Source organism: Sus scrofa, chromosome 3, assembly GCF_054392235.1.
Source record: "Sus scrofa isolate SSC_HxYL_T2T_F1_AM1 chromosome 3, Sscrofa_HxYL_maternal_Yorkshire_Landrace_v2.0, whole genome shotgun sequence".
Classification (NCBI taxonomy): Eukaryota; Metazoa; Chordata; class Mammalia; order Artiodactyla; family Suidae; genus Sus; species Sus scrofa.
In genome coordinates, this window is record NC_139385.1 from 16,835,714 (window position 1) to 16,858,960 (window position 23,247).

Consider the following 23,247-nt stretch of genomic DNA (forward strand, 5'->3'; position numbering starts at 1 on the left):
GATCCGAACCGCATCTGCTACCCACACCACAGCTCACGGCAATGCCAGATCCTTAACCCACTGAGCAAGGGCAGGGATCGAACCTGCAACCTCATGGTTCCCAGTCGGATTCGTTAACCACTGCGCCACGACGGAAACTCCGAGAGCAATATTTTAAAACATGATTGGCATTTACTGAGTCTTTTCAAAGCACTGAACTAGTTTCCACAGAAATAACTTGTCACACACCTCATCAGTTTACAAAATAATCAAATTGTAACAACAGGCTTAAATAGGTTTTTGAAGAGATTCCACAGATTCTTGATAAACATTAACTTGTGACAGCAGATGTCCTCAGGTTAATAACCCCATTACCTCCAACCAGTGGCAGTGACATGGCTGTCGATCACTGTCTGCAGACAGAAGGGCAGTTGTTGTATAAATTTTAGTGAGCTGTTTAAGTGAAGGGTGATGAAGAGATGGCCTATGGCTTCCTGAGTTGCCTTTAAAACATCTAGCACAGACCTAAGTGCATGATCTGGTAACAATGCTGGAAGGAGAGAATCGCTATAAAGGGCACAGAAAGTGAATGGGAAACATCCTGTAGAGATAAGCACCTGTCACAAGAGTCTCAAGGGCTCTGGATTTGGGGAAGCTTACCACTTCTGAGAATTGAAAAATAAAAATGCCCATATTCTGAGAACTATAATAGCATTTCAGAGGAGAGTAAAACTGAACTTACCTGAGACCTAACTATCTGTGATCCAACATTCATTTCCTTCTCCATGTTTCCCTGCTGGGAAAGTATAGCATTCTGAGAAGGCATCACTAGGAAAAGAGAAAAGAAGCATCTTGTCAATATATGACATTAAGGGTGAAACATAAACCTTGGAGCTTTTGGTTTGTATTAGGATGGCAAAGAGTTCAGAGAGAAGCCCTCTAAGACATACACAGGCCTAAAGGCTGAGTGACTTAACCGTGACATTCTTGTTTCTCTATCACACAAAGGAATTTAACGCAGGACTGTCTCTCCTCTGTGGGACAACTCCACTAGTTGTGACATAAGGGAGGCTCAAAAGAGCTCAGTGGGTTTCAGCCCTGGCTACACACCTGGGGAATTTTTAAAAGATGCCAATGCTTAGTCCCCATTCCCAGAGATTCAGAGTTAATGGTCTGGGGTGAGCCTGGGTAACCCCGAAGTCTCCAAGTGATTCTAAGTGGGAGATGAGAACCACTGAGACGAGGTGACGCAGAGAATATACATTGAGGACGTATTCGTACTCTTTAAAAGGATAAATTCATCCCCAAACTCAACCTCCAAAGATCTTCTCTCCTCTACTCTTTTTAAGGTGATCCTTCTAACAGAGAAAGGAGATTTCACTCCACCCTTTTCACTTCTTTTTATGAATACCTGGATTCCGTCCTCCACCAGGATGACTACACCTCTTTGCAGCTCTTAAGTTGCAATGTCACCAAAGCCTTGTTCTCTTCTAACATGACAGTCAAGAGATAGACCGGAGCTAACAGCTTCAGTATCCTTGGCAGTCCCTGGAGGCTGATTTTCCAGCACCTTATGGGAGACAGGCACTCCCAGGTTTTAAAGGTGCCTCATCTCAGGAGAGCATCAGGAGCCAGTGGGTAGGTGTAAGAATGCTTTTGGCTTCCCAGGGGCAGCCACTCTCAGAATCCTGCCTTGCTCATGCAGAGTTGATACGTGTAGGCTCTTGAAGGTGGTTATTGCACTGGCTTTTTCCCTAAAGGCATTAATCTTTCATGTCCAGACTACGATATTCAGATCTGGCTCCTGGCAGGGATCTTGAGAGATACAATTTCGGCTTGAGCACCTGTAATGAGATGCACCAGTGTCAGCAGAAGAAATCCAGCAGTGTTGGTCACCTAGGGACCTACAGAGTCTATAAAGAGACACACAAGCTATAGATTCATAAAGAAAGAGCACATTGGAGTTCCCATTATGGCTTAATGGTATGAACCCAACTATTATGCATGAGGATGCAGGTTCAATCCCTGGCCTCTCTCAGTAGATTAAGTATCTAGCGTTGCCGTGAGCTGTAGTGTGGGTCATAAACTCAGCTCAGATCTGGTGTTGCTGTGGCTGTGGGGTAGGCTGGCAGCTGCAGCTCTGATTAGACACCTAGCCTGGGAACTTCCACATGCCACAGGTGTGGCCCTAAAAAAAGCAAAAAAGCAAAAAAAAAAAAAAAATATATATATATATATATAGAACACTGTAAGATGGGGATTCCTTTAAAACAATCAAAAGTCATTTTAGAATGTCTCAGATTACAAAAAGCAGAGATGAACAGACTACAACAAACTCACCATCAGTCCTCTTCCACCCTTTTCTCATATGAGAAAACATGTGGTTCTTGCCTAGAGAAACAACTTTCAGATACAGTGGTTTTCTCCGCAGAAAGAGGAAAAAACAAGCATTTTACCAATACTAACAAAAGAGTAAAATGTATTGATTTATTAATGACCATGAGAGAATACATTCGTTTTCTGTTCAAAAAGTAAACCTGAAAAACTTCTCTGAAAAGCTAGTGACAGAAATGAAGAATTACGCTGTTTCTGAGAAGTAACTAAAAAAAGAAAGAAAGAAAACTGCAGTTCCAGTGGAATGGCTCTGTTAGACAAGGAAACCATTCAAGCCAAGACATGGCTCGAATCTAACATTTACAGGCAGTTCACTACGAGGCATATCTTCCAAGAGTAATTTAAAAGCACTTTAAGAAAAAGTGCTTATTTTACCAAACAAAAGCTCTAAAAAGGTCTTATGGTCTAAAGAGCCAGGTAAAATCTTCAAAAATACCCTGAGGTTTAAAACCCAATCACGTGAAAACCATTTATTTACAACACAAACTGCACTTGTCACATTAGGTAGGAAGGGCGTCTCTTTCACAACTGTTCCTCAACCAAGGGGAGGAATATATTATGTTACATTAAAATACAGTTAGTCTGAGAACATTTTTACGGCATTTGATGGGACTAGGGTTCTATAAAATACACCTTTGGAAATGCTGATTTAGTTCTCAATTCCTTGCTTTAGTGAAGGATTCTGAGTTTAATGACTTCTTGGCTTACTGAAGCTCTGATTACAGAGATGAGTGAAGGAGCTGGTTCCTGAACACCGAGTCTTCTCATTTAGCCGTGGGCTCTTTCTAGTATATTTTAAAGCCCTTTTTGCTACATGTTTTCTTTTTTTTTTTTTGTCTTTTTTGTCTTTTTGCCATTTCTTTGGGCTGCTCCCGCGGCATATGGAGGTTCCCAGGCTAGGGGTTGAATCGGAGCTGTAGCCACCAGCCTACGCCAGAGCCACAGCAACGCGGGATCCAAGTCGCGTCTGCAGCCTACACCACAGCTCACGGCAACGCCGGATCGTAAACCCACTGAGCAAGGGCAGGGACCGAACCCGCAACCTCATGGTTTCTAGTCCAATTCGTTAACCACTGCGCCACGACGGGAACTCCATGTTTTCTTTTCCTTCTGAAAAACTTGACCCCTTTCTTCTCATAACTTTACCTTTTAATTCCTACACTGGAAAGATCTACGACAAAAAAGAAAACCACTCCCAACCTCCAAACTGTGCCATTTCTCATATAACCAACACGTTGAGCTTTACAGAGAAAAAGATTGCAGGATTGCCAAAGTCTTTTTCAAACAAGTAACCATGATGGCTTGGAAAGTAAAATATTCCCTTGATTGCTTAAGGAATAATAGAATTATAATAAATTCAGATGAAAAAATAACTTTGAGCGTTAACACTTTCCCTTTTCACCCCAAGCTTTTCCAAAAATCTGAGTGAACTTCACTGACCATGTAGTGGTTCTCAATCTGGGCTATGGATTAGACTCAGCCCAAATTTAAAAATTTACTACAGGTGTGTAGGGGTGTGTGTGTGTGTGTGTGTGTGTGTGTGTGTGTGTGTGTGAGTACAGATGGATAGATAGATAGATAGATAGCCAGGCTCTACTAAGAGCTACTAAATCGGAATTTGTTGAGATGAAGTCTGGCATCTACATTACTTTTTTTTTTTTTTTTCTTTTTTGTCTTTTTGCCATTTCTTGGGCTGTTCCCGCAGCATATGGAGTTTCCCAGGCTAGGGGTCTAATCGGAGCTGTAGCTGCCAGCCTACGCCAGAGCCACAGCAACACGGGATACATTACTTTTTTATTTATTTATTTTTTTGCCTCTTAGGGCCGCTCCCGAGGCACATGGAGGTTCCCAGGCAAGGGGTCCAATCAGAGTAGTAGCTGACGACCTACATCACAGCCACAGCAACATCAGATCCGAGCCATATCTGCGACCTACACCATAGCTCACGGGAACACCAGATCCTTAACCCACTGAGCGAGGCCAGGGATTAAACCCGCCACTTCACAGTTCCTAGTCAGATCTGTTTCCACTGCGCCATGATGGGAACTCCCTACATATATTATTTTAAATGCCCAACAGGTGATTTCAATGCAAGCAAGAATTCAGAACAACTATCAGTAGGAAACTTTCACTTCCTCTGCATCCTCTATCCCAATGATTTTCACCATCATTCTACTTCAGTCACTCACTGGAGTAGGGCTGAACCACTTGTGAAATCTTCCTTATTGTACAAAACACTAGACTGTGAATCAGGAGACCTAGGTTCTAAGCTGGATGGGGAAAAAGTAAAGGCAGTAGTAGTGGGGTTTTTTTTGTGTGTCTTTTTTTTACTTTTAGGGCTGCATCTGCAGCATGTAGAGGTTCCCATGCTAGGTGTCGAATCCAAGCTGTAGCTACTGGCCTACGCCACAGCCACAGCCACGCCGGATCCAAGCTGAGTCTGTGACCTACACCACAGCTCACGGCAATGCTGGATCCTTAACCCACTGAGGGAGGCCAGGGAATGAACTTGCGTCCTTATGGGTGCTAGTCATTTTCTGCCGAGCCACAAGAGGAACTCCAGGAGTAGTGTTTTAATAGATAGGGCAAGGGAATAGAAAAAGGAGCAGTGTTTATCAAAGTGTGGTGTGAAGATCATTTGAATCATGGTATTTGTTGAAAAGTAGATTCGCTGGTCCTATCCTAGATCTCATGAAATAGCACCCCTGGAGATATCAGTGGCCCAGGAATAGGCATTACACAGTATTTCTTCCCTGGAATCAGTTCATTCTCTCCACTCTCCTTACAAGTATGAATCTAGCACCTACCTTCTAGTTTATAGATCTTTCTCTTTTATTGATTCTTTATCATCATTTAAAATCATTTGATGTCTTTCTCAAACATTAAAAATTTTCACTGGCTTTACACTTGACTGAACTACCATTCTTTCTTTTTTCACGGCCACAACTCTTCAAGGGATTGTCAATACTTGTCTCTACTTCCTCACCTGCCCATTTATTTTTCAATTTTCTGTAATCTTGCTTCTGTTCTGCCATCAGCCCTCCACTGAAATTGCTTTGGTCAAGAATGCAATTCGGGAGTCCCTGTCGTGGCGCAGTGGTTAACGAATCCGACTAGGAACCATGAGGTTGCAGGTTCGGTCCCTGCCCTTGCTCAGTGGGTTGACGATCCGGCGTTGCTGTGAGCTGTGGTGTAGGTCACAGACGTGGCTCGGATCCCGTGTTGCTGTGGCTCTGGCATAGGCCAGAGGCTACAGCTCCGATTTGACCCCTAGCCTGGGAACCTTCATACGCCTCGGGAGCGGCCCAAGAAATAGCAAAAAAAAGACAAGGAAAAAAAAAAAAAGAATGCAATTCGACTCCCTTTTGCCGTTCTTGAACCTCATTACTTCCTATTTTTTTTTCTTTTGTCTTTTTAGGGCCTCACCCATGGCATATGGAAGTTTCCAGGCTAGGGGTTGAATCCTACACCATAGCTCACTGCAAAGCCGGATCTTTGACCCACTGAGCAAGGCCAGGGATCAAACCTGCAACCTCACGGTTACTAGTTGGCTTCATTTCCACTGTGCCACAACGGGAACTCCACTTCATACTTTCCTGAGCTCTGACCATATCTGATACTGCTGACAGCTGCATCTTGCTTTACTTTACTTGTGTCTCAGTGGGCTATGCTATATCCTTTTTCTTCCAATGGTAGGCGGAAGAGAAAGGATATAGCATAGCCCACATCAATGCCAGATCTGAGCCACATCTGCGACCTACACCACACCAGTCCTATCAAAGTAACCTACCAAGTAACCTCATTACTTCCTTTTTTTTTTTCTTTTGTCTTTTTAGGGCTGTACCCATGGCATATGGAAGTTCCCAGGCTATGGGTCGAATCCTACACCACAGCTCACAGCAATACCAGATCCTTAACCCACTGAGCGAGACCAGAGATTGAACCTGCATCCTTATGGATACTAGTCAGATTCATTTCTGCTGAGCCATGATGGGAACTCCACACCTTCCTTCTTTAGGTCACACTTTTTATTGTTGTAATTACTGTACAGTTATCCATCTTTCTTTACACTTCACTACTGTGTGATGTTAACCTCCACGAAGGCAGGAATCTGTTCTGTCTTACTTAACCATCCTCATTTCAAGGCCCAGTGCGTGGTTCACAGCAGGTAGGTAATAAATATTTGCTAAATGGGTAAGTGAAAGGGTTCTGGTGTTTGTTCCTCGGTTTTTTAACTTTTTATTTTGAACTTACTTTGTAAAGCTACAAAAGTAGTACACAGTTTTTTTTTGTGTGTGTGTGTTTTGTCTTTTTGTCTTTTTGCCTTTTCTAGAGTTGCTTCCCACGGCATATGGAGGTTCCCAGGCCAGGGGTCCAATCGGAGCTGTAGCCACCGGCCTGCACCACAGCCACAGCAACGCCGGGTCCTTAACCCACTGAGCAAGGCCAGGGATCGAACTGGCAACCTCATGGTTCCTAGTCGGATTCGTTAACCACTGCACCATGATGGGAACTCCCACAGTTCTCAAAATACCATTTTCCTTGTCCTAATGTTAATATTCTAAATAACCATGGCATAATCATCAACACCAGAGACTTAACATTGGCACAATATTATTATTTCAAATTATTCAATTTTTACCAGTTTTTCCAGTAATATTCTCTGATCCAGGATCCCACATGGCATTTAGCTGTTATTTTTTATTGAGTTTCCTCCAATCTGTAATGAGTCCTTGGATTTTCTATCTTTCGTGAATTTGATACCTCTGAGGGGTACGGATGAATTATTTTTTAGAATGACCTTCAATTTGGGTTCGTCTGATGCTTTCCCACAATTAGAATGAAGTTGAGATTTTTGGCAAGAATATCATAGAAGTGATGCTGTGTCTTTCCTACTGCATCATATCAGTGAGCTTATGATGTAGATATATCTTATGAATGGTAATAGTACCCATTGTCACTTGCTAACGTTGGTGTTTAATAGGTTTCCCCACTGCAACAATTATTACCATTTTTTAAATTTATTATCATTATCATATTGCTTTTTAGGGCCACACCCACAGCATATGGAGGCTCCCAGACTAGGGGTTGAATCGGGGCTACAGCTAGCGGCCCACGCCACAGCCACGGCAACGCCAGATCTGAGCCACGTCTGCGATCCACACCCCAGCTTGAGGCAACACCAGATCCTTAACCCACTGAGCTAGGCTGGGGATCGAACCTGAAACCTCATGGTTCCTAGTCAGATTCGTTTCTGATGTGCCACGACGGGAACTCCATCCACTGCAACAATTATTAATATGGTGTTTGTCTAATGGTGATTTCCCTCTTTCCTACTAATTATTATTATTTTAGTCTGTGCCCACAGCAAATGCAAGTTGCTGGGCCAGGGATCAAACCCGTGCCACAACAGCAACTCAAGCCACTGCAGTCACAATGCTGGATCCACAAGAGAACTCCTCCTACTAATTATTCATTGGAATTTTCCATAAGGAAAAGTTGCTTCTTAGCTTTTACTTATTTATTTATATCTGTATGGATCCATGGATATTTGTTTTATTCTGAGTTAAAATACAAAACATTATTTTATTGCACAAACTGTTCCAGCTTTGACCATTAGGAGGCTCCTGGTTTTTTGTTTTTGTTTTTGTTTTGCTTTATAGGGCACCTGTGGTATACGGAGGTTCCAGGCTAGGGGTTGAATAGGAGCTACAGCTGGCAGCCTATGCCACAGCCAATAGGGATCTGAGCCAAGTCTATTACCTACACCACAGCTCATGGCAATGTTGGATCATTAATCCACTGAGCAAGACCAGGTATCGAACCCACATCCTCAAGGATACTAGTCAGTTCGTTACCACTGAGCCACAATGGGAACTCCTAGGAGGCGCCTGTGTTATTTTGAGTAGCCTCTAATTTTGAGCCCTTCCTGGCACCATTAAGATGTTCCAAGCTCTTGTATGTACCCTCCCTAGAATCAACTACTTCTCCAAGGAGCCCTGGTTCCATTTACTGGGTGAAGTGTTTATTTTATTTTATTTATTTATTTATTTATTTATTTATTTTTTGTCTTTTTGCTATTTCTTGGGCCGCTCCCGCGGCATATGGAGGTTCCCAGGCTAGGGGTCGAATCAGAACTGTAGCCGCCAGCCTACACCAGAGCCACAGCAATGCAGGATCCGAGCCGCGTCTGCGACCTACACCACAGCTCACGGCAACGCCGGATCGTTAACCCACTGAGCAAGGGCAGGGACCGAACCCGCAACCTCATGGTTCCTAGTCGGATTCGTTAACCACTGCGCCACGATGGGAACTTTCTGGGAGAAGTGTTTAAAACAAAAATCTGGGAGATCCTGTCGTGGCTCACTGGTTAATGAATCCAACTAGGAACCATGAGGTTGCAGGTTCGAGCCCTGGCCTTGCTCAGTGGGTTGAGGATCCGGCATTGCTGTTAACTGTGGTGTAGGTTGCAGACGCGGCTCAGATCTGGCATTGCTGTGGGTCTGGAATAGGCTGGCGGCTACAGCTCCGATTAGACCCCTAGCCTTCAAACCACCTTTATAGGGTGTGGCCCTATAAAGAAAAAAAGACAAAAAAAAAAAAAAATCTGGGTATGAGGTGTGCTGATTGCTACTGGGCTATCATTGCATCAAGTCAAATCCTGGTAAATTTACTTCCTTAAATAGTTAGTGAACTTCCATCTTCACTTCCACTACCTTGATTCAGCCTACTATCAGCTCTCACCTTGATGACAAAATTTGATTACAAAGTCACACTCATCTATCTGGTCCCTGGCTTTCGTCCAACATCTTCACACTGCAGCTAGAGTGGTCTCCACATCCCTTCTATACTGTGGAAACACCTTCGTTTTATTTTCTGACAAATATTAATACAAAAATTCTAGTAAATATAGAAAAGCATAAAGAAAATCACCTATAATGTCATCATCAGAGATAACCAGTTACTTTTTGGGGGATGTACCCTTTCAGGTTTTTTCTACGCACACACATATACAGACATTACAATATGGTATATGTTATTAATACGTGTATAATTTTCTTTTTGGAAACCTGGATTTTAACTGATAATATTGTATATATCACTAAGTGATAGAAAACAAAAATCTAAACATTCATTTAAAAAACAGATTCAGGGAGTTCCCCTTGTGGCACAGTGGAAACAAATCCAACTAGGAACCATGAGGTTGTGGGTTTGGTCCCTGGCCTTGCTTAGTGGGTTGAGGATCCGATGTTGCTGAGAGCTGTGGTGTAGGTTGCAGACGTGGCTTGGATCCTGCGTTGCTGGGGCTGTGGTGTAGGTTCCCTAGCCTGGGAATCTCCATATGCCGCAGGTGCGGCCCTAAAAAGGCAAAACAAAAACAAAAACCAAAAAACAGATTCATAGTGTATTCCATTGTATGCAGTACCCAAAAGGAACTTAATAAGTTTATTACTAATACACATTGAGCTTCCTTCCTCCCTTCCTTCCTTTCCTGTTACAACAACAGCAAACATTGTACAGTTTTGGCATAATTTTGACAACTTCCTTAGGATAAATTCCTGGAAGTGGGACTGCTGGGTCAAAAGGCAGGCAAAGATGTTCAGGAAGCTTGTATCATTTTATATATTCATCAACAATGTATGAGAGTGACCATTAGCCTATGTTAGGTTAGTCTTTTTATTTATTTAATTTTTTTAGGATGTACCTACGGCAGAATGAAGTTCCTGGGCCAGGGATAGAATCCAAACTATAGCTGTGACCCATGCCACAGCAAGGGGCAAGGCTGGATCCTTAACCCACTACACCAGGCTGGGGATCAAACCTGTGCCTCAGCAGTGACCCGAGCTACTGGAGTTGGATCCTTAACCTACTGCGTGACAGCAGGAACTTTTGGTATTATTCTTTCAAAATCAAATCCACAAATAGTATTTAATTGCTGTCTTAATATGCAATTCTTATATAACATGTGAAGTAGAACTTTGGGGTTTTTTTTGTTTTTTTATCTTTTCCTTTTTACGGCCAGACCCTGGAAGTTCCCAGGCTAGGGATTAAATCCGGAGCTGCAGCTTCAGAACTATGCCACAGCCACAGCCACACTGCAACCTATGCTGCACCTTATGGCAACACCCCAGATCCTTAACACACTGAGTGAGGCCAGGGATAGAACCCAAATCCCCACAGATGTCGGGTTCTTAACCCGCTGAGCCACATTAAGAACTCCTGAGGTGGAGTTCCCGTCGTGGCGCAGTGGTTAACGAATCCGACTACAAACCATGAGGTTGCGGGTTCGGTCCCTGGCCTTGCTCAGTGGGTTAACGATCCGGCGTTGCCGTGAGCTGTGGTGTAGGTTGCAGACGCGGCTCGGATCCCACGTTGCTGTGGCTCTGGTGTAGGCCGGTGGCTACAGCTCCGATTCAGCCCCTAGCCTGGGAACCTCCATATGCCGCGGGAGCGGCCCAAGAAATAGCAACAACAACAACAACAACAAAGAGAGACAAAAGACAAAAGACAAAAAAAAAAAAAAAAAAAAAAAAAGAACTCCTGAGGTAGAACTTCTAATATTTTTAGACTTTTTTTTTTTTTTATAAATTACCCTTTTGTGTCAATTGTCCACTTTTCCAGAATATTGTCTTTTTCCTATTGATCTGCGAAAGCTCTTTATTACACAGTACAGTATGTAGTAAAGAATTAACTGAGCAGGTCTGGATGGTCCAGGTAAAGGTCTGACCGTGGCCTGGCTCCTGGTAGATAACCGATAAGACCATGGAACATCCAGTCTGTTAAGAGTGTCTCTGTTTACCTGAGGACTGGGAACAGGTCAGAAGGTTTATGCTAACAATGGGATTTATGGTGGGAACCCTGGACCACGTGGTATCAGTCTGCCACTTCCCTGGAAGACGTGAAGACCAGAGGTCAGCAAAATGGGTCATCGGCCATGCCTGTATAACCAACTTCCAATAAATTGTCTGGACACCAGGTTTAGATGAGCTTTCCTGGTTGAGAGTACAGCAGACGGACTGTCACACATCACTGCTGGGAGAATTAAAACACTGCCTGCACAAGTTCACTGAGAGAGGACAACACAACTGGAAGTTTGTCTCTCCTGGCCCCTGCCCTATGTACATTTTTCCGGCTGCTGATTTTTTTGTTTGTTTCTTTTTTAGGGCCACACCCACAGCATATGGAGGTTCCCAGGCTAGGGGTGGAATCGGAGCTACAGTTGCCGGCCTACACCACAGCCACAGCAATTCGGGATCCAAGCCGAGTCCTATACCACAGCTCACAGCAACACCAGATCCTTAAACCACTGAGCGAGGCCAGGGATCAAACCTACAACCTCATGGTTCCTAGGTGGATTTGTTTCCACTGCGCCATGACGGGAACTCCACAATTTTGCTGCTTTTTAAAAAAAGCTAATTTAAAAAAGAAACTGAAAATTAAAGAAGCTAATTTTAAAAATTTCTGTTATAATATCTAGGTATTTTTCCCCCCTGTATAGGTGTGTGTGAAAGTTTGAGCACTTTTTCCTTGTACAAGTTATATATGCTAAGTTTTTTTTACACATTCTACATAAAAACATGAGTACACAAAACCTGGGTGTATACAGAGAAAAATGCTAAGTGCCTTTCAACTCTTCTTCTACTCCACTTCCCTCCCTGGAGGTAACAGTGTTAGTCACTTGGTGTGCATTCTATGAACATACATAATATATAATATACATAATTGACATAATGTACATTTACATATGTAATACAATACATAATATAGCCACACACATACTAAACATAATGAACATCATACCTAATATTCATCCTTTGGCATCATCCTTTATTCACTAAATGTCTTTGAGATCTTTCCCAGTCTGTTAACTTCATAATAAACTTCCTTATGCTGTTTCATAGTGCCACAATATTCCACTGTATGTATCTACCACATGTTTAACCACATCTGTAGTGAACATTTAGGCTGTACCTATTTTTCAAATTACAAACAATATTGTAATAAACATCTTTGTGCACCCATGGAAGTATTTCTGTAGGACAGCTCTTAGAACAGAACTTCTGAGCCACAGAGTGAGCTCATTTAAGATTCGGTGGGTATAGTAATACTGCCATTCAAAATACTTCCTCAATTATATAATCTGCACCCTTCCCCCTTGCACCTTCCCAAACGCTTTGTATCACCAACATACATATATACTTTTCCGTCTTTTTGCCTTTTTCTAGGGCTGCACCTGTGGCATATGGAGGTTCCCAGGCTAGGGGTTGAATTGGAGCTGTAGCTACCGGCCGACACCAGAGCCACAGCAACACGGATCCGAGCCGCGTCTGCAACCTACACCACAGCTCACGGCAATGCCGGATCCTTAACCCACTGAGCAAGACCAGGGACCGAACCCACAACCTCATGGTTCCTAGTCAGATTCGTTAACTACTGCGCCACGATGGGAACTCCAGTATTACCAATATTTTTATATCTTGCCAGTCTAATATGAAAAATATCCTGGTCTTCATTTGCATTATATGGTTACTTGTGAGATTAAGCACTCTCTTTATTGGTTTCCTGTATTTCTTCTATAAATTGCCAGTGCATATCTTTTGCCCACTTTTCTTTTTTCCACAAGTCTCTTTACATATGATGGACACTGACCCTTTTTCTCTAACACATATGCAAATACTTTCTTCATGTGTCTTTTTTTAGCCTTCTGTTCTTTTCAAATACAAAACTTTTAAATTTTGATATAATTAAATTAATGAATTTTCCACAGAGGGTTTTGTGTTCAGTTTGGGTAGTCTTGTGCAGCTAGAACATAAAGTGCAAGGGTGGAAAGCAAAGCAGTATGCAATATTAAGGTCATAAAGGGCTTTGAGGGCACTGCAGAAAAAACTAAAACATTATCCTGATGGCAACAGGGAAACATATAAAAGTTGTTAGCACTAGAGCGACTTTCAACAAACATTGTCCATTTAATAAAAATACCTACTAAATGCCATGATCAATTCTGTCTTTTAGAAAATCATCTTTTCCCGCAATTTAAAATAAGTAAAAGAAATAGAAAGCTCATTAGGTCAAAGGACATAATTAAGGGAGAATCTGCTCTGCCACATATCAAAACATTTTAAATTAAAACAAAATGGTATCAATACAGAAACTGTGAGAGCCATGAAACAGTCTAGAAACAGATCCGAATATATACACGCCTGTAGAATAGGATTAAAGTGTCATTTGAATTCAGTGGGAAAACAGATGACGGCAAGATCACCGGGCAAGTAGGCATAGTCCTAGCTAACACTTTTATCAGAAAATTAATACTCAATAAAATAGACGCAAAAATGTAAAAAAGAAGCTATTTTTAAAATTCTTTTAAAAATATCAGAAGAAAATAAAGCTGCATGCTTTAATACTCTTGAGATGGGTAAAAACTTTCCAAAAATGATACACGCCGCGTCTATACAAAGATAAATAGCAGAAGATACTTGAGGAAAATAGGTTTGTGATCTTGGGATGGGGGGGCCTTCCTATCCAAGGGGAACCGGGTCTCCGAGAAGCCTGAGGGCGTTGCTGGGGGGCTGGCGTCGAGCGCAAGGGCGGCGTCCGAGACCTGGGACCTGGGACCCCTGGCGGCCGCCCTCCCTGCCCCCTCGCCGCCGCCGCACTCACCCGCCGCCACAGACAAAGGGCGCCCCGGGCGGCTCCGCCCCCTGACGCCGCCACCACCACCACCGCCGCCGCCGCCGCCGCCCGTCCCGACCAAGGCGGGAGAGGGTGATGAGGGCGCTGATGCCTGAGCCAATGACGCCTAGTGACTGGGCCGCTGGGACTGGACCAGCCGCCCGCGCCAGCCGGGCTCTGACGAAAGCCTTCCAGCAATGGCGGCCGCGCCGCGCTGGCTTCTGCTGCGCGATACGCATGCGCCAGGGGCGCCCGGGGCCGACCGCTTCCCACGCGCCAGCCTGGGAACTTCCACCCGCTCCCAGGGGTCTGCTTTTCACCCGGGCAGCGCTGACCCTGGAGGACGGACCCCCATCCCCGCCCTCACAGCACTGCCCTCTCGGAGGGGGCGCTGAGGACCCTCCCATAGCTCCTGCCAATCAGAAGCTCCCTCATCCGGTGCCGGTCGGCCCCCAAGGTGACCACACAAGTCGTCGCTCTCCTCAGTCCTGAAATACCGCCCTCCTCCTCAATTTTATATTGACGAAACTCAAAATATAATAGTAATGATTAGATATATATATACACACACACACAAAATATAGTGATACAGATCTACTGATGAGAAGAATGGAATTCTTTTAATGATAACATTTTGCTTTAACTGGAATGCAAAATGTTCTCCACCACCGAATCCACTGCAATTTCAACTGTGAATGCTAGCATTCAGTGGGGGGAAAGAGGCTTTTCAACAAATAGTGTTGGGAAAACTGGATATTCACATGCAAGAGAATGATGCTGGACTCTAGCTTTACGGCATATATAAAAGTTAATTCAAAATGGATCAGAAACCTAAACGTGAGAAAATTACAAAACTCAGAAAAAAAACATGAGTGACACTTTATGACATCGTTTTTGGTAATTATTTCTTGTATATAACATCAAAAGCACAGGTAACAAAAGGAAAAAATGGGAGTTCCCGACGTGGCTCAATGGTTAACAACTCCGACTAGAAACCATGGTTGCGGGTTCAATCCCTGGCCTTGCTCAGTGGGTTAAGGATCAGCGTTGCCACGAGCTGTGGTGTAGGTCACAGATGTGGCTTGGATCTGGCATTGCTGTGGCTGTGGTGTAGGCCGGCGGCTACAGCTCCGATTCGACCCCTAGCCTGGGAACCTCCACATGCTGTGGGAGTGGCCCTAGAAAAGGTAGAAAGACAAAAAAAAAAAAAAAAAAAAAAAAAGAAAAAAAAAAGAAAAGAAAAGAAAGATAAGTTGGACTTCAATATTTAACACGTTTGTACAACAAAGGACAGTAGCAATAGAGTGAAAAGACAGTCCATCAAATGGGAGAAAATATTTGCAAATCGAATATCTGATAGAAGGAGTTCCCTCACAAAACAGGATCTCTGGAGCACTGGGACCCAGCAGCAAAGTGGGTTAAAAAATCCAGCATTGTCATAGCTGTGGTGTAGGTTGCAACTCTGGCTTAGATTTGATCCCTGACCAGGGAACTCCAAATACTGAAGGGTAGAAAAAAAAATCTGATAAGGGATTAATATCTAGAATATATAAAAACTCCTATAAATCAACAACAAATAGACGGCAACCAAATTTTAAAATGGGCAAAGGACTTGAGTAGGCATTTTTTCAAACGAGGTATGCAAATGACCAATAAGCTCATGAAAAGATGTTCAACATCGGAGTTCCCGTCGTGGCTCAGTGGTTGACGAGTCCGACTGGGAACCATGGGGTTTTGGGTTCGGTCCCTGGCCTTGCTCACTGGGTGGGGATCCGGCGTTGCCATGAGCTGTGGTGTAGGTTGCAGACGCAGCGGATTCCGCGTTGCTGTGGCTCTGTCGCAGGCCAGCGGCTACAGCTCCGATTTGACCCCTAGCCTGGGAATCTCCATGTGCCATAGGAGCGGCCCTAGAAAAGGCAAAAATACAAAAACAAACAAAAAACACAAAGTACAAATGTTGGCAATGATGTCGGGACACTTGTGCATTACTGGTGGGAATATAAAATGGTACAGCTGCTGTGGAAAAGTTTGGGGATTTTTCAAAAAATTAAACACAGAATTACAATATGATCTGGCAATCCCATTAGTGGGTTGATAACCAAAAGAATTGAAATCAGGATCTCGAAGAGATATTTGCATCCCCATGTTTATTGAGCATTAATTACAATAGCCAATAATTGCAAGAAACTGTATTCATTGACAGATGAATGAATAAGTAAAATGTGGCACATATTTATATATAAATCTATAATTAATATTTATAATAATAAAATATAATTATAATCTGCATTTTTATATGGCATATATTCATATAAAACCATACAATTTATATATATTTAAAATATATAGAATTACAATTTATATTTTTATACATGGCATATATACATACATGTATATATATATTACAGAATATAACTCAGCCTTAAAAAGGAAGGAAATCTGCAGCATGGATGAACCTTGAAGACATGCAAAGTGAAATAATTCAGTCACAAAATGACAAATACTGTATGATTCCACTTATATGAGATACCTAGACTAGTTAAATTCTGATATTGACAGAAATTACAATTGTTGCCAGAGGCTAGAGGGATGATGAAGATGGCTATTTACTGTTTAATGAGTATAAAATGTCAGTTTGAGAAGATGAAAAGAATTCTGGAAATGGCCGATGCTGATGGTTGCAAATGTCAATCATCAAACATCACTGTGAATGTACTGAATGCCACTGAACTTAAAATGGTAAATTTTATGTTATATATTTTTTAATACAATAAAAAGAAAAAAGGGCAGTTGGAGCCTTATATCTGTTTCTACTAACAATTTATTTTTTTTTCTTTTTTGGCTGCCCAAGGCAGCGTATGGAGTTCCATGGGCCAGGGATTAGATCCGAGCCACAGTTGCGACATAAGCCGAAGCTGCAGCAATGCCGGATCCTTAACACACTGTGCTGGCTGGGAAATCAGCAGCGGATCCAACTTGCGTTCCAGCACTTCCAAGACACCACCAATCCTGTTGCACCACAGAAGGAACTCCTACATTCAATATTTCGAAATATGTTTTAGTTGATGTTTCTGAAGAAAAATCTGGCTTCATATAAATCTGTAGTTGGAAAAAATCCTAATAAGACTTCTCACATAATTGTGAGTATTCTTTGACACTTTACCAAAACTTGACAAGATTAGTTGCAATATAGAATCTGAAACCATTTTTATACTTTTTTTTTTTTGTCTTTTTAGAGCTGCACCTGCAGCATGTGGAGGTTCCCAGGCTAGGGGTCTAATTGGAGCTGTTGATGCTGGCCTACGCCACAGCCACAGCAACGCCGGATCCAAGCCCCGTCTGTGACCTCTACCGTGCCTCACGGGCAACGCCAGATCCTTAACCCACTAAACGAGGCCTGGAATAGAACCCACAACCCCATGGGAACCCACAACCCCATGCGCCACGACGGGAACTATCTTCTTCCTTTTTTTTTTTTTTTTTTTTCTTTTTTTAAACCTTGCCTATAGCAGAAGTTCCCGGGCCAGGTATCAAACCCAAACCACAGTGGTGACAACACAGACTCCTTAACCACTAGGCCACCAGGGAACTCCCATACAATTTTGTTTTTACATTAAAATCTGTTGGTCTATCTCACTCTCCAAATGGAACTCGAACTCATGCATGACTTTGTAATGTCGCACATGGACCATTTGGAAAATCTCTTTTTTCTGAGTTACCTAACTCAGTGGTTCTCAGCTGCGGGGTGATTTTACCCTCCAGCGAATATTTGGTAATGTCTAGAAAGAGGTTTGATTGTCACACTCTGGGGTTGCTACTGACAACTACTGGGTAGAGGTCAGAGGTATTGCTAAACATCTTGCAATGCACACAATAGCCCTCCACAGCAAAGGATTATATAACTCCAAATGTTGACATTTCTGAGGTGGGAAAACCCTAGTTTATTTACTGCTGACATGATTCATTATACAATGTAACAAATTTGTATTTGCTAATATCATCACTAATCTTTTAGGGAAAATTTGTATTAGGAAACTATGAAGATGGTGGATACAAGTGCTCCAAAAACTTTAAGCTCAACTTTGATCATTTACAACCTATGTTTCCAGCTACCTTCCTTCATGTTACAGAGCACACTTCATTCATTTTCAAGAAACTTAGAAATAACCAAGCCTAAAAAATGAGTATGTGTCTGTTGTTTTTGTAGTTGAAATTGTTGTTCCATGAAACAAGGAGTTACTATTTCTCACAATCACATACCTGTTTTACTCATACTTGTATACAGTATAATTACTACCTTGATTAAAGTAGCGGCAGTTTTACCCCCCACTGCTTTGGAACCATCAGTGTGAATGTGGAAAAAGCAAATCACCTTAGTATTATCGGGGGGAAAAAACAGACCTTATGGGCCCCCTGAAAGAGGGTCAGGGATCCTCAGGGGTCCAGACACCATACTTTGTAAACTTTCGCTCTACATTTATGTGAGAGAAGTAAACCTCTATTTGTTTAAGGAACCATTACTTAGGTTTCAAAATACAAGATAATTTGTATCTCTAGTTTCCAAACCTACTTTTTCAGTCTTGCCAAGAATTCAGCAGTTACACGGTGATACTCTTATTTAAAACTCTTTTCTTTTTGCCAGCTTTATTGAGATACAATTGACAAAGATTGTATATAGTTGGAGTTCCCGTGGTGACTCAGTGGTTAACGAATCAGACTAGGAGCCACGAGGTTGCGGGTTCGATCCCTGGCCTTGCTCAGTAGATTAAGGATCAGCGTTGCCATGAGCTGTGATGTAGGTTGAAGATGTGGCTTGGATCCGGTGTTGCTGTGGCTGTGGTGTAGGCCGGCACTACAGGTCCAATTAGACCCCTAGCCTGGGAACCTCCATGTGCAGCGGGTGTGGCCCTAAAAAGACAAAACAAAAAAACAAAACAAAACAAAACAAACCAAAAAACCGTATATAGTTAAGGCGTACGATGTGATGTTTTGAAATATGTATTCATTGTGAAATGATTGCCACAGTCAACCTAACATATCTATCACCTCACATAGTTACCATTGTGATTGTGTGTGTGTGTGTGTGTGTGTGTGTGTGTTGGGAGCGGGGGATGAACATTTAAGATCTACTCTTTTAGCAAATTTCAAGTATACAGGAGAATATGATGAATTATAGTCACCATGCTGTACATTAAATCTCCAGATTTTTTCATCTGCATAAGTGAAACGTGAGTGCCTTAAATTTATAGTAACTTTAATTATGAGCTAGGATAAGAAGTTAAGAAACAACCCAGAAGACCCCTTGTGGCACAGTGGGATAAGAATCTGGCCACTGTTGGCATGGGTTGGATCCTGGGCCTGGGAACTCCCACAGGCAGTGGTTGTGGCCAAAAAGAAAAAAAGAAAAAAAAAAAAGAAAAGAAACAACTCTTTTTCAGTGGTTTCAGTGTTTACTGTTGATTGTAATTAAAGGCTGAGAATCATTGCAATGCCCATCGTTAATGTTTTGCTAAATAATATAGACACTTCATATACACTAAACCACACCATAGAACAAAACACTATCTGTATTAGAAAACACTATTTACCATTAGGGAAAAAATGAGGTAAGTCTATATACTAAAGTGGAATAATCCTCAGGATATATCCAGTGAAAAAACTATGGTACAGAACCATTCTTTTTTTTTTTTTTTTTAATGGCCACACCCACAGCATATGGAAGTTCCCAGACCAGGGATTGACCCACCCTGCCATAGAGACAATGCAAGGTCCTTAACCCACCGCACCACAGTGGGAACTCCAGCACCATTCTTTAATTCTGCTTGTTTTTCCCTTTGCTATACTCAAATATATTTTCTCTTCTTTTTTGATTTTTTAAAAATCAACCTTATTGTCTTTTTCTGGGGGGGCGAACTTATTGCATATGGAAATTTGCAGGCTAGGGGTCCAATCAGAGCTGCTGGCCTAGGCCACAGCCACAGCCACACCAGGTCTGAGCTGCATCTTCGACCTACACCACAGCTCACAGCAATGCTGGATCCTTAACCCACTGAGCAAGGCCAAGGATCAAACCTGTGTCCTCATGGATTCTAGTCGGCTTCATTACTGCTGAGCCATGACAGGAATTACCAATATTTCCTTTAAAAACATGGCTTATAGTCTCAGCATCTTTGTGTCACACTCAAAAGTAGGGTAGCACGTCCTTCTCAGGCAGTTCTGCCTAGAAATCAGCACAGCAGGATCTGTTGCACCTCTCCTCCCTTGGTGCAACTGTTGCAAACACAGTGAACAATCAGTCCACAATTGGGGACAGGAGAAAGAACATCAGCTCTGGAGTCAGTTCAGACCTGTGTCTGCGGCCCAGCTGAAATCGTGAGCAAGTAAGTTACTTTTTCTGATTCTGCATTTTCTCCTTTGGTATATGGTAATGCAACCAGGTGTGTCATATTTACTTTGAGGACTAAAGGAGTTCTCGGCACATTGCTGGGTATAGAAAAAGTGCTTCATAAATGACAACTGTCATTAATTTGGCTCCATGTCTAAGGGAGTTGTTTAGACTTTTATAAGCTCTGCTTTCCCAATTCTCCTTCAGTGAGTACACTCTGACACCCTAGCCTTCCCTGATAAGCTACTCTGGAAAGTTAAGTAATTGTGTCTTCCTGGTTCTTTTAGCACTTTTTAAGAGGGAAGGGAGAGGGGTGATATAGGGATACAGGATTAAGAGACATAAACAGCTAGGTATAAAATACATAAGCACCAAGGAAATATTGTACAGCACAGGGAATATAGCCATTATTTTGTAATAACTTTAAATGGAGTATAAGCTATAAAAATACTGAGTCATTATGTTGTACACCTGAAACTAATATTGCAAATCACCTATATGTCACTGAAAAAAAAAGTGAAAAAGAAAAGCAAAATTCCTTATTTTGCTTTCTCATGGCAAGAGAGCCCTTTATTTTTTTACCTTTTTTTTTTTTAGGGTGGCTTGTGTAGGTTCCCAGGCCAGGGGTCAGATTGGAACTATAGCTGCTGGCCTACACCACAGCAATGCCAGATCTGAGCCACATCTGCAACTATATACACCACAGCTCATGGCAACGCCAGATCCTTAAGCCACTGAGTGAGGCCAGGGATCGAACCTGCAACCTCATGGTTCCTAGTCAGATTCATTTCTGCCAAGTCATGATGGGAACTCCCAGAGAGCCCTTGAAAGAAGAAGAATGCTCTTTGTTCTTTGGGGGTTTATCTTTCTTTAGATGCTTTTCATGTGTTTATGATTAAATAACTGCTGTATGTTATAAGTTGAATATTATGTTATTTATTATATTGAAGCCTGACTAGCAAAAGAGCCCCAGTTTAAAACAGGTCAGTAGTGTGGACTGAAAGCCAAAACTTGGGATAATGCCTATGTTAGACTCCCTTATTGATCTAAATTACACTGTAGGAATGTAGCCTTTTAAAGTGATGTTTTCAAGGTTTTTGTTTCTTTGCTTTCAGCTCCTTCAGTCTGACATGGCAGAAAAACCAATGCGTATGTCCACACAAATACCTGATGATGAAGATACAGTTGAGTATATCTTGTCTTTTTGCCATTTCTAGGGCCTCTTCCCGCAGCATATGGAGGTTCCCAGGCTAGGGGTCAAATCGGAGCTGTGGCTGCCGGCCTACACCAGAACCACAGCAATGGGGGATCTGAGCCGCATCCGCGACCTACACTGCAGCTCACGGCAACGCTGGATCCTTAACCCACGGAGCAAGGCCAGGGATCGAACCCGCAACCTCATGGTTCCTAGGCGGATTCATTAACCACTGAGCCACCACGGGAACTCCCACAGTTGAGTATATCTTTAACAAGAACTTCCCATTTTGGTTTTTTTTTTTTTTTTTTTTTGGTCTTTTGTCTTTTTTGTTGTTGTTGTTGTTGTTGTTGCCATTTCTTGGGCTGCTTCTGCGGCATATGGAGGTTCCCAGGCTAGGGGTTGAATTGGAGCTGTAGCCACCAGCCTACGCCAGAGCCACAGCAATGCGGGATCCGAGCCGAGTCTGCAACCTACACCACAGCTCATGGCAACGCGGGATTGTTAACCCACTGAGCAAGGGCAGGGACCGAACCCGCAACCTCATGGTTCCTAGTCGGATTCGTTAACCACTGCACCACGACGGGAACTCCAGAACTTCCCATTTTGTACTTCCACAAGATTGTATAGTTTCAGAATATTGACTCAGCAAACTGATACAGACCTCAATGATCAAGGCTTATGTCTGCAATGTGTGGACATGAGTTAACTTTTCTATTGATTAGATTTGAACATCAATGCTGGTTTAAATAATTGTTGCATGTTTCTTGCATCTGCAGACATTTTCCAGTAGTGCAAAACACTACTCCTATTTAACACCAAAGAGTAACAAATGAAGACTCCAGAACCTCCCAGTAGATAAGAATAATGCTACTCTGATGCATATGCTTGTAGAACTTTAGGTACTGATAATAAATAACTTTTAAATGAAGTCACTTTAGGAAGTGGCTGGTTGGCTGCTTTTTAGTTATTGAGTGGGAGATTGAATTAAGTTCCATTTTAAGATGAGCCTCTATACTGGGGAAAACATAATAATTCACATAAAATTTTATACTAAGAGAGTGGTAAGTCTGAATGGATAAAAACTGGAATTTAGAACTATTTTTAACCAAAATGTCAAACAGATACATGAATATTGTGCTATGGTAAGTAGTGTGTTTTTTGTGACTTAACCAATGGCTCTCTTTTTGCTATTTCTCTTCCTCCAATTGTGCATGGTTTCCTGTATCTTAGTTTGAACCATCAGACTATCAATTTTTTCCCTTCCTCTCTTTCTCATGGCTACATTTCCAAGTGAATGGTTTATTCTACTATCATTTTTCTATCAGCCATATATATATATATATGTATATATATATATATGTGTGTATATATATATATATGTGTGTATATATATATGTGTGTATATATATATATGTGTATATATATATATGTGTATATATATATGTGTGTATATATATATGTATATGTATATATATATATATGTATATATGTATATATTGTCTTTTTGCCATTTCTTGGGCTGCTTCTGCGGCATATGGAGGTTCCCAGGCTAGGGGTTGAATCGGAGCTGTAGCCACCAGCCTATGCCAGAGCCACAGCAACGTGGGATCTGAGCCGC

General features: G+C 42.2%; 3 protein-coding genes across 11 annotated transcripts in view; 1 reads left to right on the forward strand and 2 right to left on the reverse strand.

The window, feature by feature from the left end:
• ZNF713 (zinc finger protein 713) overlaps positions 1 to 14,262 on the reverse strand; it is a 32,883-nt gene extending 18,621 nt beyond the window's left edge. For all 6 annotated transcript variants that reach the window (XR_014840316.1, XM_085016937.1, XM_085016940.1 and 3 more), the window contains exons 1-3: positions 14,035 to 14,262; positions 1,391 to 1,823; positions 722 to 807 (exon numbers count right to left, since the gene is read on the reverse strand). Coding sequence is in view for 5 of the 6 variants with exons in the window: in XM_085016937.1 (XP_084873063.1) it covers positions 722 to 805 (84 nt within the window). In the remaining variant the exon portion in view is untranslated. The remainder of the gene's footprint in view (positions 1 to 721; positions 808 to 1,390; positions 1,824 to 14,034) is intronic.
• A 1,910-nt stretch (positions 14,263 to 16,172) lies between these two features.
• LOC106509673 (olfactory receptor 7A17) overlaps positions 16,173 to 23,247 on the reverse strand; it is a 73,449-nt gene continuing 66,374 nt past the window's right edge. Inside the window, exon 3 of one of the 2 annotated variants that reach the window (XR_014840328.1) lies at positions 16,173 to 17,145. The gene's annotated coding sequence lies outside the window, so the exon portion shown is untranslated. The remainder of the gene's footprint in view (positions 17,146 to 23,247) is intronic. The other variant, XR_014840327.1, reaches the window with a different exon arrangement.
• Positions 20,259 to 23,247, forward strand: part of SEPTIN14 (septin 14) — a 37,802-nt gene continuing 34,813 nt past the window's right edge. For 2 of the 3 annotated variants that reach the window (XR_014840317.1, XM_085016941.1), the window contains exons 1-2: positions 20,259 to 20,426; positions 21,547 to 21,615. Coding sequence is in view for 1 of the 3 variants with exons in the window: in XM_085016941.1 (XP_084873067.1) it covers positions 21,562 to 21,615 (54 nt within the window). In the remaining 2 variants the exon portion in view is untranslated. The remainder of the gene's footprint in view (positions 20,427 to 21,546; positions 21,616 to 23,247) is intronic. The other variant, XR_014840318.1, reaches the window with a different exon arrangement.